We start from the raw sequence: 18109 nt of genomic DNA on the forward strand, positions 1-18109 counted from the left end.
GTAGTCCCCTTCCATTATAACATCAGGCAGTGAGGACTTCTCTGGGGTACACACACTGGCACATTTTGCCTGCATACCACTAGGACCTGCTTCTGGCTCACTTTAGTGAGGCATCACATTGTCATTAAAAAGATAAATGCAACGGCCTGTTACAGGTTTATCTGGGTGATTCTTTTCACCAAAACTTCTTCCCCACCTGCACACATTTTCTTAAATAATGAGGAAGGGCCATCCTCTAATGCCGCCGCTTCCTCCTCCTCCTCTGAAGATTTGTTGTACTGCCTAGCTAGTTCAACAATATGAGTGCCATTTTCATGTTTACGTATGATCATCTTCTTTTTCCCTCTATGGTCATTCTTACATGTGTTTTCATATGTTGAACCTTACCACTTTCTTGGGACCCATGGCGTGATATATAATAATCAGTTTTATGTTCAAAAAGCAAACAATCACCACAAAAAGAGAATTTCTTATAAGTGTGATCGTCACTAAGCAGGCGGCTCTAGTAAACTGAGGGAGGTTGGCCCGCATGACCGGGATCCATGCACTCGGTCGACCCGAACATGAATCAACCAATATCGTTAGTTGATGACATTATCGTAAGTCGAGTCGCATTTTTCGATCAAATTTATATCGTAACTCGAAATTATTGTAAGTCGGGGCAATCGTAAGTCGAGGTGCCACTGTACTGAAAGATGCCTCGACTAAGCTGACACGAGGTCCACCTCCAGGTGCCCGAATGTCAGACAGAACCAATGGAACAAACCAGTGTTGACCACCCATTCCGTGAACAGGAGAATTAAACGGGACAGGCCATCCGCCAGGATGTCGGACACTACCTGGAGATGATCTGCCAGGAGAGCCAAACCCCGAGAACTCAGCAAACGAGTCATCCGAAGAGGCAAGCACTGCATCAAACCCCCACGGTTCAGACAATGAACCACAGAGCAACAGTCTGACTGGAGCCGAATTGTCAATCTGCCAGCAACTCGAACCCTCTGAAGCGAATGTCACACCACCACCGCCAACTCCCGTGCCATGCTGTGAGCATGATGAAAGGACGGACCCCATCGACCCTGGCCGGCCTAGTGGGCACTGGTCACAAAGCCCCAGCTGAGAGATGAGGCATCTACGAACACATCAAGGGAGGGGTCGGGCAGGCGAGATGGTACAGAACCCTCAACAAATCTGAAGAGGGAGCTGACGACACAACAGCTGACGCAAGGCCCCCCGGTCCGAACACAGCGATCGCAAGTGTCAAAAGGCACGTACCCGAAGGAATCAGAACAGCCACCGAAGCCATATCCAACCCGAAAGGTAGACCAGCACGGTGAAGTTCAGACTCCTGCACAGCTGTTCGAACAAATGAAGAGTGACCGGGGTGCCCTGCAAAAACAGCCCATGGCGGGACTGTAGCAGCAGCAACGCTGCAGGAGGAAGATAAGGAAGCAGTCTGAGAGTACCACACAAAACCCAGCCAAGTCCAAACCTGAGAGGGAACCAAATGGTACTTCCGCCAGTTCACCAAGAACCCAAACCCGACGAGCTGGGAAAGAACTAAATCCCTGGCGAGCAGACACGTGGACTGGCTGGTAACCCAGACCAGCCAGTTGTCGAGGTAAGCCAGAACCCAGATGCCTAACAGAAGCAAAAGGGTCACCATGACCCAGGTTAGGTGTGCGAACACATGAGGTGCCAGATTTAAGCAGAAAGGAAGGCAACAAAAATTGTAAGCCTGTCGCCCAATGACAAAACAGAGCCAGTCCCTGAATCCCGGATAAATCGGGATGTGCCAATACGCGTCCCAGAGGTCCAGGGTCACCATCCAATAGCCCGGCTCCAAAATCAGCCGGACCTGGGACAGAGTGGTCATCCTAAAGGAGAGACAAAAGACCCAGGGGTTCAGAGGGGATTGGTCCAGAATGAACAGCAGGTCCGCACAGTCCCGTTTCAGAATTGGAAACAGGCAGGAAACCCATTTGAGAGACACTTTGATTTCGACCACGCCCAAGCAAACCCACTCCAGGATGGCCTGATAGAGCACAGGAGAAAAGGCCTGCCCCGCCAGCCTCGAACCTCCCAAAGGAGGAGGAGGAGGAGGACACCCAACACCACCGCAGGCAGGAGGAAACGACCTGAAATGCCCACGAATCGTGAGACCAGGTGAGAGCAAACAATGCGAGCCTCCCCTCCATCGCCCCATGAATAGGGCGAATCGCAAAAAGACAGACGACCCTTACGAGAGCCCAACCAACGCTCAGAGCAAATACTGTGCCAGACCAGACACCAACGACTCTGCAGGACGGGGCTGGCCCTGAAACTGGCACAACCGGCTTATGACGACTGAAGGAACCCCAAGTCTTGGCACGACCCTTCCGAGCAGGACCATCATGGACACCATGGTACCACGAGGTAAGGTAACCTCTTCTGGAGAACCAACAAGTCCTACATAGACTGGCAACGCCTGCAGAAATTGCACCACCGCAGACTCTGCAAACAGCAACGGACAAAAGGGGTACAAAAATCTAAGAGCCAGGGCCCAAGCGGATTTCAATAAGCGGATGCTGAGCCGCCGAGGCAAGCGCAACAAACACAGGCCTGAAACCTAGCTCCTCCACATCCTCGAGCCAACCCGAGGACAGCTCCAGCAGGGAAAAAAAGTGCAAGTCCGAAGCCCACGGGAGTGCAAATCCTCAGTTACCGGGATGCCGAAAGAAAGGGAACCTGCACATGAAGCTGCACTTATCACGAGGAACCACAGGGATGAACAAGCACTCACTGAGGTGCTCAAACTCGCCCCCGAGGTAAACCTGAATGACCGTAGTCAACTCCGCCACTCAAGCCTGCACATGCCAACAGAATCTTACACTGCCACAGAACCAGCAAGTGTTATATTTTCGCCAGTTTATTTCATAGTTTTGTACTGTATAATCTTAATTTGTTGTTTTCATTTATTTTAATTACACTGTACCAGTATATGATTGTGAATACATTTATAAAAGACACTTCAGGGAATTGTACACACTTTTTAACTCAATATTGGAAGTTCAGTGATCACCACTAACTATAGTTTAGCAAATATTTTAATGAACTATTCCTTATTAGCCATACTAAGGTTGTAGATGACTTATTTGGGTATAAACCCACCCTTTGACTTAGGATGTGAACCCTTTATTTTTCTTACTCTGGGACCTTCCAGCCCACTCTGTGCAGTGGCCTTGCAGCTCTAATCTCTTTGCCTTACAGCATGTTTCATGTGTAGCCTTCTGGCTATTTTTCCTCATGCTGTCTAGCACCATTTGTGGGACATACGAGTATACCTCGGATACATGTAGCACATGACCATTCCCAGGATGGACCCACAACACCCGACTAACACCCAGGTTCCTAATCACTACTAGGTGAACAGAGGCAACGGGTGTAAGGATACTTGCCCATACGTCTCACCCTGCCTGGGATGCGAACCCAGGACCATTTGATTGTGAGGCGACCGTGCTAACCACTGTGCCACCGGTTACCATTGTGTGCAAAATTTAATGAATGTTCTCACGTGAAAAGATTTTCATTATCAATACTGATACCAGAGATATAAGTTCATCATTCAGTATTGGAGCTATATAATGGGTGTGGACCCAAGCTGCTTGTCCTCCACACCATGGTTACACCCACCACATGGCTGCGTGACCTCGCGTGCAAGCACGAGGTTACTGTTTACATTTGTTACATTATGTTACTGGTATATAAAACAAAACTGTGGCAATTAGTTATTACAATATAATAAGTTAAATGCTATTTTGTGACTTACTTTCTCAGCTTCATTATTCATGCAGAGAGCTGTCATCCACTGTGAGAGATACTGTCTGAAGCGTGTCTGCTCCTCAGGATTAGAACTCATGTACATGGTCCGAGCATAATGCTCTAAAACCTGAAAAAGAAAACATTCATTCTTCAAATAAAATACCACAAGAATAAAGTAGACAAGCCCCAAAATTTTAATGATAACAGAAACTCACAATCACGCAAAAAAAAAAAAAAAATTGTACGGGCAACTTACAACTTAAACTTAGTAAGTAGTGTAAAATTATGTCTTCCTAAAAAAAATCTAATTAAATGAAAAAATCCATTGGAGCTGTAATGAGGATTCGAACCTATGCGTTGAGTATTCCCAGGCTCACACTAACGTAATGTATCAATGAGAAAATTCGTAGGAGTTGTGATGAGGAGTCGAACTTTCACACTGGGTATTCCCCGCCACTGGCACATAACTAGACCACGACCTGTCCTGACTGATACCTGGTTGATGGGGTTCTGGGAGTAGTTCTACTACCCAAGCCCGGCCCAAGGCCAGGCTTGACTTGTGAGAGTTTGGTCCACCAGGCTGTTGCTTGGAGCGGCCCGCAGGCCCACATACCCACCACAGCCCGGTTGGTCCGGCACTCCTTGGAGGAACAAATCTAGTTTCCTCTTGAAGATGTCTACGGTTGTTCCGGCAATATTTCTTATGCTCGCTGGGAGGGTGTTGAACAACCACGGACCCCTGATGTTTATACAGTGTTCTCTGATTGTGCCTATGGCACCCCTGCTCTTCACTGGTTCTATTCTGCATTTTCTTCCATATCGTTCACTCCAGTACGTTGTTATTTTACTGTGTAGATTTGGTACTTAGCCCTCCGGTATTTTCCACGTGTATATTATTTGATATCTCTCTCTCGTCTTCTTTCTAGAGAGTGCATTTGGAGGGCTGTCGTGGCCTAGTTGTCTAGAGTGTGCCTGGGAATACCAAATGCATAGGTTCGAATCCTCATCACAACTCCTATGGATTTTCTCATTGATACATCACGTTAGTGTGATTTCTCTTTGTATATCTAATTAAATCATACAGTTAAGGGAGAAACCTTATTAAAATAAAATCTATATACAGCATAGACTTATTAACCAAGGATACATGGAAAGAAAATGTATTATCATAAAGACACAGAAAATTGCAAGAGAAAAGAAGAGGAAAGAGCCAGAAATGAGCACCTCAGAATGAGAAGCAAAGCAAAAATGCAATTTGGAAATAAGACTGTAGATAAAGCAAAAGCCCAGCTTAAGCTGCTTCACAGCCACATTACAGAGAATAAAAAAGAGCCAAGTAGAACATTTAGAAAGAGGAGCTTGTAACACAGCATGACAAATCCTGCCTCACAAACTTGATAAATTTCTATGACTGGGCCACTGTGATCACACAAGGCAAAAAAGAATAGGCAGACTGTATATTTTTGGACTGTCAGAAACCCTTTAACATAGTACCCCACAGAAAATACAGTGCATAAAATGGAGAAACATGCACAAGGAAGGTACTTCAATGGATTAAGGAGTACCTCTCCAGCAAAAACAGATTCACAGTGGGATGAGATATCTCGGAGTGGTGAGATGCTATCAGTGGCATTCCACAAGACTTGGCACTAGAGCCAATCCTATTCCTCAATAGGAATAATCCTCAATAACTTGCCAATTGGGATAAGACTCCTTCCTCTCAATGCTTGCTGATGTAAAAAATGTTGATAAGGGTGTGTATGAAAGAAGGCTGTAAGAAACTACAAGATAACCTGGACAAAATTAAAGAATGGGCTAGCAAGTGGTTACTCAAGTTAATCTCAAGCAATTGCAAGATAATAAAGCTAGGTGTTCAGAACAGGAGACGACCAGCTGCAAGTTACCATATGGGATCACAGAGAAAAAGACTTGAGGCTGATATCACACAGAACACGTCACCAGAAGCTAACATCAAATGAATATTATCAGCTGTATATGTAAGACTGGCCAACACAAAAAAAACCACCGTTGAATATAATGAAACGCCATTTTCTGGGCGAGTCCCGGAGGCTCCCCAGAGCTATCCAGGCTGATATGTATATTATCAGACATTGACATCAGTCAGTGTGAATGGATTTCTAGGCCTACCGGGAACCACGAGCCAGAACCTGGCCCCCCCCCCCTCAGAGAGGTACGAGGAGCAATGGTCTATAGAAATGCACACGTGTGTGGAGCATTCTATGTCTGCCATTGACCGGACCGGGCACCCAGAAAGGTAGGCGCCCCAAAACAAATCCCTAATCTGGTTAAACTACAGAAAACTAGCAAGTAAACAGAACTCCCCAACTGAAAAAGAGCAAACAAGCATGACATCACATTTGCCACGTCACTTGTCTGCGTAGCTCCCCGCTCCCCGGGAGGCAAAAGGGGGAGCTCCCAGACCCATCACACCGACAATTCACCTGTCAGTTCAAGACAGGATGTCAAAACACGCGAAAAACCGTGCCGACCAGGGGGAAGGGAGGGTTGCTGGGAAGCCTCCGGATCTCACCCAGAAAATGGCATTTCATTACATTAAACTCTGGTTTTCTGGGATGAGCCCCTTCGGATCTCTGGCGCTACCTGCCCAAAGTCAAGGACAAAAGAGGGACAAACCTGGGAAGCATAAACCACACGCCTAAAACCTGAAAACAAGACAACAGGCAACACCGAAATGACCCCGCAGATGACCCAGGAGACCTGAACCCCAGAACAGGGAAGAAAGAAACCCCCGGGCAACTCATAGCATGTCCAGGGCCAAAGAGGCCATGGCACGCAGGCAATGGCTGGGAGCCACAACTGGACACAAGAAGATGCCCCCCGGCCAACACCAACCAAGGAACAACCCCAGGGACCCCACCTGAAAAACAGCTGACCCAACCTTGCCAGAAAAAGAAGAATGGCTGTAACAAACAAACCTAACACCAGAACCCAAATGAGCAAAAACTTCTGAGAAACAATCTGGAGTCGAAGGGGCCACAACCAACCGAGGGGAAGAGATAAGAAGGCATCGTGTTCAAAGATCAGGACGGCTCAGGCGCCGCATGAGCAGAACAGAGGTGAAATAACACCTCAGCCAGCTTGTGAAACTGTGCAGATGGAACATCAAACACAAAAGCAAACCGTAACGGCTCCGCCAGCACCACACGATATGAGGCGACAGAATGCAGCAAATGAAGGCGGTCCTGAAACAGCCACTAGAGAAAAGGACAAGACCACCTCAACAAAAAGCGAAGTATACCTACGAAGAGATGAAAAGAAAAAGGAAGGTCCGCCAGGAAACCACATACTGCCGCCTGGACAAAACACGCAGGTGGGACACCATCAACGAAGCCACCTGATCACCAAACAGATGGTGATAGACAAGTCAAAATTACCAGACACAAAGACTCAAGGAGAAGATCAAACTGGCCCCGTAACAGACTGGACCGAGCATCTGAAAGAAGCAGAGCCGTGGGAAAATCCCTGGGTATGGATACTGAGCAAGCAGCGCCTGAAACCAAGGCTGTCAGTGAACCAGACGAACGTCCGCCAGGGCACCAGGAACCCAAACCCTGCGAGCAGGGAAAGAACCAGCCCGGGCGAGCAGACACGTCCTGTTCGGGAGGAACCTCCCCAGGACCCCTGAAAGACCAACAAGGCCAATAACGGATGACAACGAGAAGAAGCCGCTTGCAGAAACAGCCCAACTGTAGACCAAGCAAACAGCAAGGAAAAAATGGGGATGAAAACTGAAGAGTCAGGGCCCAGGCAGAGGCCAACAAGGAAGCGAGCACCACGAGCCAACACGCAAAGCGAAAACAGAGACCCTGCATCCCGCAGGAATGGCGCAACCAGCCCCAGTAGGGAAGAAAGACACACACGCTGCCAATTAATGTATGAGAACTACTTCGGACGTGTACTGCACTAAAATATAAATTCCTGTATGGAAAACTAACACAAACTAGCCTGTAGCCTGGCTACAGGCTAGCCAGTAATTCCTAGCTCCCCCCATCCGAACGAAAATGAACTGTTGGGGGCAAGAGTGATTGAATGGAAATCGATATCCACCTGCAGACATTGTAACACAGCAGCCGGTAGTGTGATACGAGAAGATGGAAGAACTCAGTGCTATAACTGAACACGGGTCAGTTCAAAATCAGGGAACAGAACATGTACATAGTCCAGCCTAGCAATATCAGTAGTATAGCCAACATGCACATACTACATACTACACATACTATGCTACACATACACAAGAATGTGTAGCGTAGAGGTAGGAAATACATAAATATGCAATGAAAAGATCATAAATATGCCCCACATACCAGCAGCTAGGGACAAGAAAGTGTATAATCAATATGATAAACTAATATGACTTCGGTAGCAATTGCTAACGTAATGTACAGAGAGATTCCAAAGTATATACTAGAGTGCAGCCAGGCACTGAATGACAGTCAATGAATGAGTGTCCAGAGGCAAGAAAAGATTCCGTCGCCGAAAAAGTAAATAAAAAAATATCAAAATTCGGGGCTATGGCCCACAGTGCAACGAATAACAATATATATGGACATATTAAGGTTACATTAAGATGCATGCAAAGTGGTCAAATCAACATACCACAAACAATACCAAACACTCATCCAAAAATTGAGAACCAGTGCTTGGCTGATGGTGTCGCCAGACCGTATAATCACGCCTGTAGAGTGTAGGCAATATAACGGCACGACACACCACAGCCGTGTAATAATCTGGAAGCATCGCCAGTGGATTATGTCTGAAGTTGTCTATGCAGTAGGATAAGAGTCGGCGTACAGTAGAGGCTGAGGCAGCGTCACTCCGAGCCACCCTACACCCGTATTCAGAGAAAAAAAATCTAGGAAGTCTCCCTATATAGAAAATCCAAAACTCCCCCAGTATCAAGGGTGGCTATGACTGAAGAGAGGAAAAATAGCTAGTGCAGTGTATTACCTGTGAGGAAGATCGCAGAACACCAACACATATTTACACATGTACAAAATGAAATCTTCAGAGAACCAGACACAATAAGAATTCCAGAGAACAACATAGAGCTTATAGAGGTGTCTAGAGATGAAGTGGAAAATATGCTAAAGGAGCTAAGTACGAACAAAGCAGTTGGTCCAGATGGAGTTTCACCATGGGTTCTGAGAGAATGTGCATCTGAGCTCAGCATTCCACTTCAACTGATCTTTCAGGCATCCCTGTGTGCAGGAGCCGTAGCAGACGTGTGGAAAAAGGCTAACATAGTTCCAATCTACAAAAGTGGCAGCAGGGAAGACCCCCTCAATTATAGACCTGTATCATTGACAAGTGTAATAGTGAAAATATTGGAAAAAATAATAAAAACTAAATGGGTAGAACACCTGGAGAGAAATGATATAATATCAGACAGACAGTATGGTTTTTTGATCTGGAAGATCCTGTGTAACGAACTTACGCACTTTCTATGATCGAGCCACAGAGATTTTACAGGAAAGAGATGGTCGGGTTGACTGCATCTATCTGGACCTAAAAAAGGCTTTCGACAGAGTTCCACATAAGAGGTTGTTTTGGAAACTGGAAAATATTGGAGGGATGACAGGTAAACTTCTAACATGGATGAAAAATTTTCTGACTGATAGAAAAATGAGGGCAGTAATCAGAGGCAATGTATCGGACTGGAGAAATATCACAAGTGGAGTACCACAGGGTTCAGTTCTTGCACCGGTGATGTTCATTGTCCACATAAATGATCTACCAAATAGAATACAGAATTACTTAAACATGTTTGCTGATGATGCTAAGATAATAGGAAGGATAACTAACTTAGATGATTGCCATGCCCTTCAAGAAGACCTGGACAAAATAAGTATATGGAGTACCACTTGGCAAATGGAAGCTAATGTGAATAAATGCCATTTTATGGAATGTGGAATAGGCAAACATAGACCCCACACAACCTATAAATTATGTGAGAAATCTTTAAGGAATTCTGATAAGAAAGAGATCTAGGGGTGGTTCTAGATAGAAAACTATCACCTGAGGACCACATAAAGAACGTTGTGCTACATTTTCTAACTTCAGAATTGCTTTTAAATACATGGATGGCGAAATACTAAAGAAATTGTTCACGACTTTTGTCAGGCCAAAGCTAGAATATGCAGCGGTTGTGTGGTGCCCATATCTTAAGAAGCACATCAACAAACTGGAAAAGGTGCAAAGACATGTTACAAAGTGGCTCCCAGAACTGAAGGGCAAGAACTACGAGGAGAGGTTAGAGGCATTAAATATGCCAAAACTAGAAGACAGAAGAAAAAGAGGTGATATGACCACTACATACAAAATAGTAACAGGAATTGATAAATCGATAGGGAAGATTTCCTGAGACCTGGAAGTTTAAGAACAAGAGGTCATAGATTTAAACTAGCTAAACACAGATGCCGAAGAAATATAAGAAAATTCACTTTCGCAAACAGAGTGGTAGACGGTTGGAACAAGTTAGGCGAGGTGGTGGTGGAGGCAAGGACCGTCAGTAGTTTCAAAGCGTTATATGACAAAGAGTGCTGGGAAGACAGGACACCATGAGCGTAGCTCTCATCCTGTAACTACACTTAGGTAATTACCCATTGCCCCATCAAGGGGGCGAACCGTGAAAGGCTCAACGCCCTTTACGAGCAGCCGACCGCCGAACAGAGCTTGGCCGACCAGACAACACCAGACAACACCAGACAAAAGTTCCGAAGACAACGTTGGTTCAGAAGCTTGCACCCACCCCGACTGGAGGAACCCCAAGCTTGGCATGACCCTTCCAAAAAGGCCGAGAACGACCATCCCGAAGAACCAACAAGATCGACATAGAACGATAACTAGACGAAGCCTCCTGCAGAAACTGTGTTACCAGACTCCGCAAACAGCAACGGACAAAACGAACCAACAAGACCGACATAGGATGATAACTAGACGAAGCCGCCTGCAGAAACTGCGTTACCAGACTTCGCAAAAGCAACGGACAAAACGGCGACGAAAACTTAAGAGACAGGGCCCAAGCTGATTCCAAAGAAAGAGCGAGCACAGCCTGACGGGACGGGATGCGAGGCGAGAAGCAAAGAACAGACACATTGCCTCCTTGAGAATCAGTGCAGAGAGCCTTAACAGCGCAGCTGGCGCCCGAGCTGCCGAAGTCACTGCACCAAAAGATGGCCCAGTACTCAACGCCTCCACATCCTCCTCAAGCCAGGACGAAGACAGTTCGAAAAGGGAAAAGAAGTGCAAGACCGAAGCCAAATACCTACAGGCTCGCAAATACTCAGCAACCAAGGACACTGAAAGGGAAGGCACCTGCACGTGCAGCTGCATAAGGCCTACATCCTGAGGAAGTACTGGTGAACAAGCAGGAATTAAGGTGCTCAAATTCTCTCTCCATGTAAACATGTAGAACAGCAGAGGTTTTTCGCCATTCAAGCGTGCGGGTCCAACAGAACTCATGCCATACCCCCAACGAAACGAATGGGCAGTCTACCAGCCAGGAAGACTACGGAACCTCCAAACGTACTCAATACGGGGAAGAAGAACCGAACTCAAATGAGGACGGATCCATCACGGAGGCAGAATCCAGGTCTCGAAGTGGTAGGCAGCAAGCACCTCCCGAACCATCTTAGGTGAGATATGAGGCAGAAAACCTCTGGAAAGAAGGAACCGAGGAACCCAAGGGAACCCGGAACCGAACCCGGGGAGGAGCCGACCCCATATCATACTTATACAGAGAAGGGAGGTAAGAAAACCCCTCCTCGTGCAACAATAAGTCTCACGAAGAGGGCACCAACACCCAAGCGGGGTCAAAGGGAGGCCCCAAGCCCCCGTAGGTCAACTACTCCGCAGACCCGGAATCCTCCAAACCAGGACCCGGGGCAGAGCAGTCCTCCATACCCTCTACCCCTGAAGAAAAGGCAGAGTCCAGGGAAAAGGCAGAAAAGAAGGGGGCCTGCTGGTAGGACCCAGAAGCCTCGGCAGGAGGAACTGGCTCAAATGCCTCCGTCCCCAACTGAATGGGGCAGCCCCCAAAGATGCCCGAATCTCATTACCAACTAAACCCTGCCCCAACTCCAAAACCCTCAGACGTTTGGGAGCTAGAAGCATGGGATGGGAAACATGATGAACAACAGGGAAAGGAACAGGGAGAATGGACAGAACCAAAGTCAAAGCAGCCCAGGTCCCAATTATCAAAATGGGGCATCCGGGCATGCAACCAACCTAGCACATTGCAGCAACCTAACCGAGGGCCACCCAAACAACAGAGGTGGACCAATAGCCAAACCAGGCAGACCCTATCCAGGCAAGAAAATAAAAATAAAATAAACTGCAAAAGGACAATGTTTCCAGAAGGAACAGAAACTGGTCACCGCGTAGGTAGGCGAGCTGCGCAGTACCTTGCGCCCTACTAGCAAAAGATACCACTTCCTACCAAAAGCTAAACTGGCGGTGATGTGTGACATTTGTGTTTGCTTGTTTCCTTAAGTTGTAAGGCGAGTTCTGCCTCCCTGTTCGGTTTTCGGTCACAAATTCTTACCAAACAGGGATTGTTTTGTTATGCCTACCTTTTTGGGTGCTAACCCTGGTCAATGGCAGACATGGAATACCCTGAACCACATGGGGACTTCTACAGACCATTGCTCCCTTTGCCTCTCTGAGGGGACCAGGTTCTGGCTCGTGGTCCCCGGTAAGCTGAACTCCAATTGACTGATGCCCCAGACTAATATAACACACATCAGCCAAATAGCTCCAGGGAGCCATAGGGGCTCCCCATGGGAAACTTTCAATATCAATAATGAAGAGATGGAATGCACTAAGAAATGAAGTGATGGAGACAGACTCCATATATGCTCCAAATATAGATATGATAGTGGGCACTAGGATCTGAAACATGTACACCAGTTTATTAAAAGTTGAAAGGTGCGATCAAAGAGCTAAACTTCAACCAGTACAAGCACAATCATGTGAGTATTAGGCAAACACCCTTATCTAGTTTGTATGTCTCTGTAGATTTTATGTTGCTACCATAACTCATCTGGATAATCTCCCATCAATGTTTGTAAGTGGTACTGTAGACCTCTGGAACATCTTTATTTTCTTTGATGCATTAACTATGGCACTGCACACATAACCAGGTTTGTTTTAGGCCAATTATAAAATTGAAAAATACCATGCAAACAAGGGGCTCACATTTGCCTTCTCGGGCCTCTAGTAACAATTCCCCATCTTGAAAAAGACCAGAGTCATTCCCTTTCCTACTTCTAGGGCCTATTTTGAGGTTATCTTGAGATGATTTTGGGGCTTAAGTGTCCCTGCGGCCCGGTCATCGACCAGGCCTCCACCCCAAGCAAGCAGCCCGTGACAGCTGACTAACTCCCAGGTACCTATTTACTACTAGATAACAGGGGCATCAGGGTAAAAGAAACTCTGCCCATTGTTTCTCGCCGGCGCCCGATATCGAACCTAGGACCACAGTGTTCTGTCCGCTCAGCCACCGGCTTCCATGGCGCTCCACATCATATGATGTATTGGAGTACTACGCAAGATTTAAACAGACCACGGATACACGGGGTTCACCACACCATCAGGGCTCTTGTAAACAGACACCATTTAAAAAAAAATCGTGGGCCAAATTCCCGGGTGTTAGGGGCATCAGTATTGAGTGAGCTACCAAGCCTGACGCACGCAGCATGAGCTCACAGCACTGCTGTTCAGCTTGTGACCACAGCATCGCCTAAAAATGCCATAATATACATGTTCTTGCTATTATTTAGTGATGATATTATTACAGAAGACCCCTGACTGTGATAAAACTGACCAGGGTTCTGATAATTGCAGGAATATGGTGATATTTAGCACTGTGCTCCATGGAGGGAGGAGTAATGCTGTGGGAGGGAGGATGGTGGCGTCGTCTTCTGACTGTGTGGGGCCACCTTTTATTGACTGCACTCACCATACCAGCTTAGTGGTTCGCTATGGTGAACACAAATGTAGATACTTATATATAATGTGTGTGAATAGTGTAATAACAGCAAAAGGAGTAGGTTGGGAGCTGCCATTTTGGTGAGGGAGGTGCATCGTCTGCACGACTTATCATGTTGTTTACTGGTGACCACTAAGGTCTTTGGGCACCATACCAGCTTACTTGTACAAGTATGGTGAATAAAACAGGTAGATACTCCTACGGGCTCACCATAGCTCGTGCTATTTGGAACTTGTTCCAAGTAGCGAATCTTAAACAACAACAACAGGTAGATACTTATATATAATGTGTGTATATAGTGTAATAACATCACAAACAGTATTGTTGGAGGAGAAATATTAGTGTGTCTGGCCTTGAGGGCGGCCGCCACCAGCTGACTGTGTCAGTAGCTACGTCTTTGTGCCTTTACTCACCATACAAGCTTAGATGTACAGTTATGGTGAACAAAACATGTAAATACTTATATATAACGTCTGTATATAAAAGCAAAAACAGTATGGTGGGAGGAGAATGCTGGTGAGTCAGATGAGGTGAGGGAGGGAGTGGCAGCCAGTGGCGGGCTGCCACTGGCTGCCACTGCCACTCAGCATACCAACTTAGTGGTTCGTTATGGTGAACACGAATGTAGATACTTATATATAACGTCTGTATATAGTTAATAAAAGCAAAAACAGTATTGTGGGAGGAGAATGTGGGTGAGTGAGGTGTTGAGGAAGGGCGTGAGTGGCTGGCTGGTATACGGCGGTCACTCCTCGTTACTTTTTGACTCATAATAGCAACTTAGTGGTTCGTTATGGTGAACAAAACCTGCAGATACTTATATATAACCTGTGTATATAGTGTAATAACTGACAAAGTATTTGTTCACTGTTTGATGAACATAATAATTGAGTCAACAATATGCACACCATATTTTTGAGTACAGCGATGATTCACACATTATATTACAGTATATAAATATATTAGACTACACACTATTGAATAATATTACAGCAAAAAAAACTACAAAAAATCAATCAGAGACATTGAAATAATTAGGCAATTATCTCTTTGTGGCCACTCCTGCCTGACAGCTGGCTAGCAACAGACCGTCTGGGATGCATGCTCAGTCAGCGCCTGTTTTTTGCCAGAATTCTCCACCCTATAGCGGGCAATATATGCCACTTACGATTTTTTTATTATTTGTCCCATGATCAGTGAACACAAATTAACAGGTTTAGAAGAAATTTTTTTTTTTTGGTATGCGCCTGTGGGTGACAAATGCTATTTCTTAAATAGCCTAGCGCCTTACAAGGGTTAAACAGGGACATTAATTCACCATAAGCTTAATATACACACCTGCAAACACACAAACTTCACTTTTTCATCAAGTGGCGGGCCACCAGAGGTGAGAGTTGCCCCACACAGCTGCCAACCATCCGGACTCTCACGTAATTGTTGCAGATATTCAAGTGCCTGTAGACAAGAAATAGAATAAAGAACAGCAATATAACATACCTTTTAACTCTTTTGACATAATAATTTAAATGTAGTCACGTAATTCCCCTGTATAGCAGTGGAAAGCTGCCTCTTCCTCCACCCTTCAACACCTTCATGTTACAGAACACCTCTAAGACAGCCAGACAGATCACCTTCATGTTACAGAACACCTCTAAGACAGCCAGACAGATCACCTTCATGCCACAGAACACCTCTAAGACAGCCAGACAGATCACCTTCATGCTACAGAACACCTCTACGACAGCCAGACAGATCACCTTCATGCTACAGAACACCTCTACGACAGCCAGACAGATCACCTTCATGCCACAGAACACCTCTAAGACAGCCAGACAGATCACCTTCATGCCACAGAACACCTCTAAGACAGGCAGACAGATCACTCTCATGCTACAGAACATCTCTACGACAGCCAGACAGATCACCTTCATGCTACAGAACACCTCTACGACAGCCAGACAGATCACCTTCATGTTACAGAACACCTCTACGACAGCCAGACAGATCACCTTCATGCTACAGAACACCTCTACGACAGCCAGACAGATCACCTTCATGTTACAGAACACCTCTACGACAGCCAGACAGATCACCTTCATGCTACAGAACACCTCTAAGACAGCCAGACAGATCACCTTCATGCCACAGAACACCTCTAAGACAGCCAGACAGATCACCTTCACGCTACAGAACACCTCTACGACAGCCAGACAGATCACCTTCATGCTACAGAACACCTCTAAGACAGCCAGACAGATCACCTTCATGTTACAGAACACCTCTAAGGCAGCCAGACAGATCACCTTCATGTTACAGAACACCTCTACGACAGCCAGACAGATCACCTTCATGCTACAGAACACCTCTACGACAGCCAGACAGATCACCTTCATGTTACAGAACACCTCTAAGACAGCCAGACAGATCACCTTCATGCCACAGAACATCTCTACGACAGCCAGACAGATCACCTTCATGTTACAGAACACCTCTAAGACAGCCAGACAGATCACCTTCATGCCACAGAACACCTCTAAGACAGCCAGACAGATCACCTTCATGCCACAGAACACCTCTACGACAGCCAGACAGATCACCTTCATGCCACAGAACACCTCTAAGACAGTCAGACAGATCACCTTCATGTTACAGAACACCTCTACGACAGTCAGACAGATCACCTTCATGCTACAGAACACCTCTACGACAGCCAGACAGATCACCTTCATGCCACAGAACACCTCTAAGACAGTCAGACAGATCACCTTCATGCCACAGAACACCTCTAAGACAGCCAGACAGATCACCTTCATGCCACAGAACACCTCTACGACAGCCAGACAGATCACCTTCATGCCACAGAACACCTCTAAGACAGTCAGACAGATCACCTTCATGTTACAGAACACCTCTACGACAGCCAGACAGATCACCTTCATGCTACAGAACACCTCTACGACAGCCAGACAGATCACCTTCATGTTACAGAACACCTCTACGACAGCCAGACAGATCACCTTCATGTTACAGAACACCTCTACGACAGTCAGACAGATCACCTTCATGCTACAGAACACCTCTACGACAGCCAGACAGATCACCTTCATGTTACAGAACACCTCTACGACAGCCAGACAGATCACCTTCATGTTACAGAACACCTCTACGACAGTCAGACAGATCACCTTCATGTTACAGAACACCTCTACGACAGCCAGACAGATCACCTTCATGCTACAGAACATCTCTACGACAGCCAGAAAAATGTCTGGGGTACCTCCATCTCGGACATTGTTTTTTCCTTAGCAAGTACAGTGGCCCTTCCATTTACGAATTGAATCCATTCCCAGAGACGGTTTGTAAGCCAAAAATTCGCAACCCAAAACAAATTTTCCAATAAGAAATAATGTAAACTGAATTAATCCGTTCCACACTCCCAAAAATATTAACTTAAAAATAGATTTCATACCTAATTCACACAAATACTTAGCACTATACAGTATTATGTACACGTTATAGCTTACCTTTATTCATGATTCTTGTTGGTGTATGGAAGATGGTGACGACCCCCTCCTCGGCAGGAAAGGTGTTAATGTTTGAAAGGGGAGTCCCTTTCCACTATAACATCAGGCAGTGATGACTTCTCTGGGGTACTCTCTTTTCTACATTTTGCCTGCTTACCTACTTGATATGGTCTGCTTAATGGGGTTCTGGGAGTTCTTCTACTCCCCAAGCCCGGCCTGAGGCCAGGCTTGACTTGTGAGAGTTTGGCCCACCAGGCTGTTGCTTGGAGTGGCTCGTGGGCCCACATACCCACCACAGCCTGGTTGGTCCGGAACTTCTTTTAGAAAAAAGTCTAGTTTTCTCTTGAAGATGTCCACAGTTGTTCTGGCAATATTTCCACTAGCACACCACTAGGACCTGCTTGTGGCTCACCGCTTGTTTTTCTCACTAAAACTTTTTCCATAGAGACTTGTTTTTTCCCTATGTTGTAACACTTGTCTGTAGTGATACATCACAGTGTCATTAAAAAAGTTAAGGCAACGGCCCACTACATCTTTCTCTGGGCGAGTCGTTTCAACAAAAGTTTGCATTTCTTCCCATAATCTACACCACTTCTAAATTGTTGAGAAAATTTACCTCATGGATAAATGCAGGAACATTCTGACTGTTTTAGGATCTTAATTGTACAGTTGGGTTCATTCTCGACTCACAATAGGGAATCCCAGGTTCGAATTCTGGGTGGGACAGAAATGGTTGGGCACATTTCTTTTCACCTGG

The 18109-nt window shown here is 46.0% G+C and overlaps 1 protein-coding gene across 1 annotated transcript in view; it reads right to left on the bottom strand.

Moving 5' to 3' along the window:
• LOC123761798 (exportin-T) overlaps positions 1 to 18109 on the bottom strand; it is a 209248-nt gene that overhangs the window by 182646 nt on the left and 8493 nt on the right. Inside the window, 2 exon segments of the mRNA XM_045748017.2 lie at positions 3806 to 3925; positions 15167 to 15283. Coding sequence (XP_045603973.2) covers positions 3806 to 3925; positions 15167 to 15283 — 237 coding nt within the window.

Source organism: Procambarus clarkii, chromosome 24, assembly GCF_040958095.1.
Source record: "Procambarus clarkii isolate CNS0578487 chromosome 24, FALCON_Pclarkii_2.0, whole genome shotgun sequence".
NCBI lineage: Eukaryota > Metazoa > Arthropoda > Malacostraca > Decapoda > Cambaridae > Procambarus > Procambarus clarkii.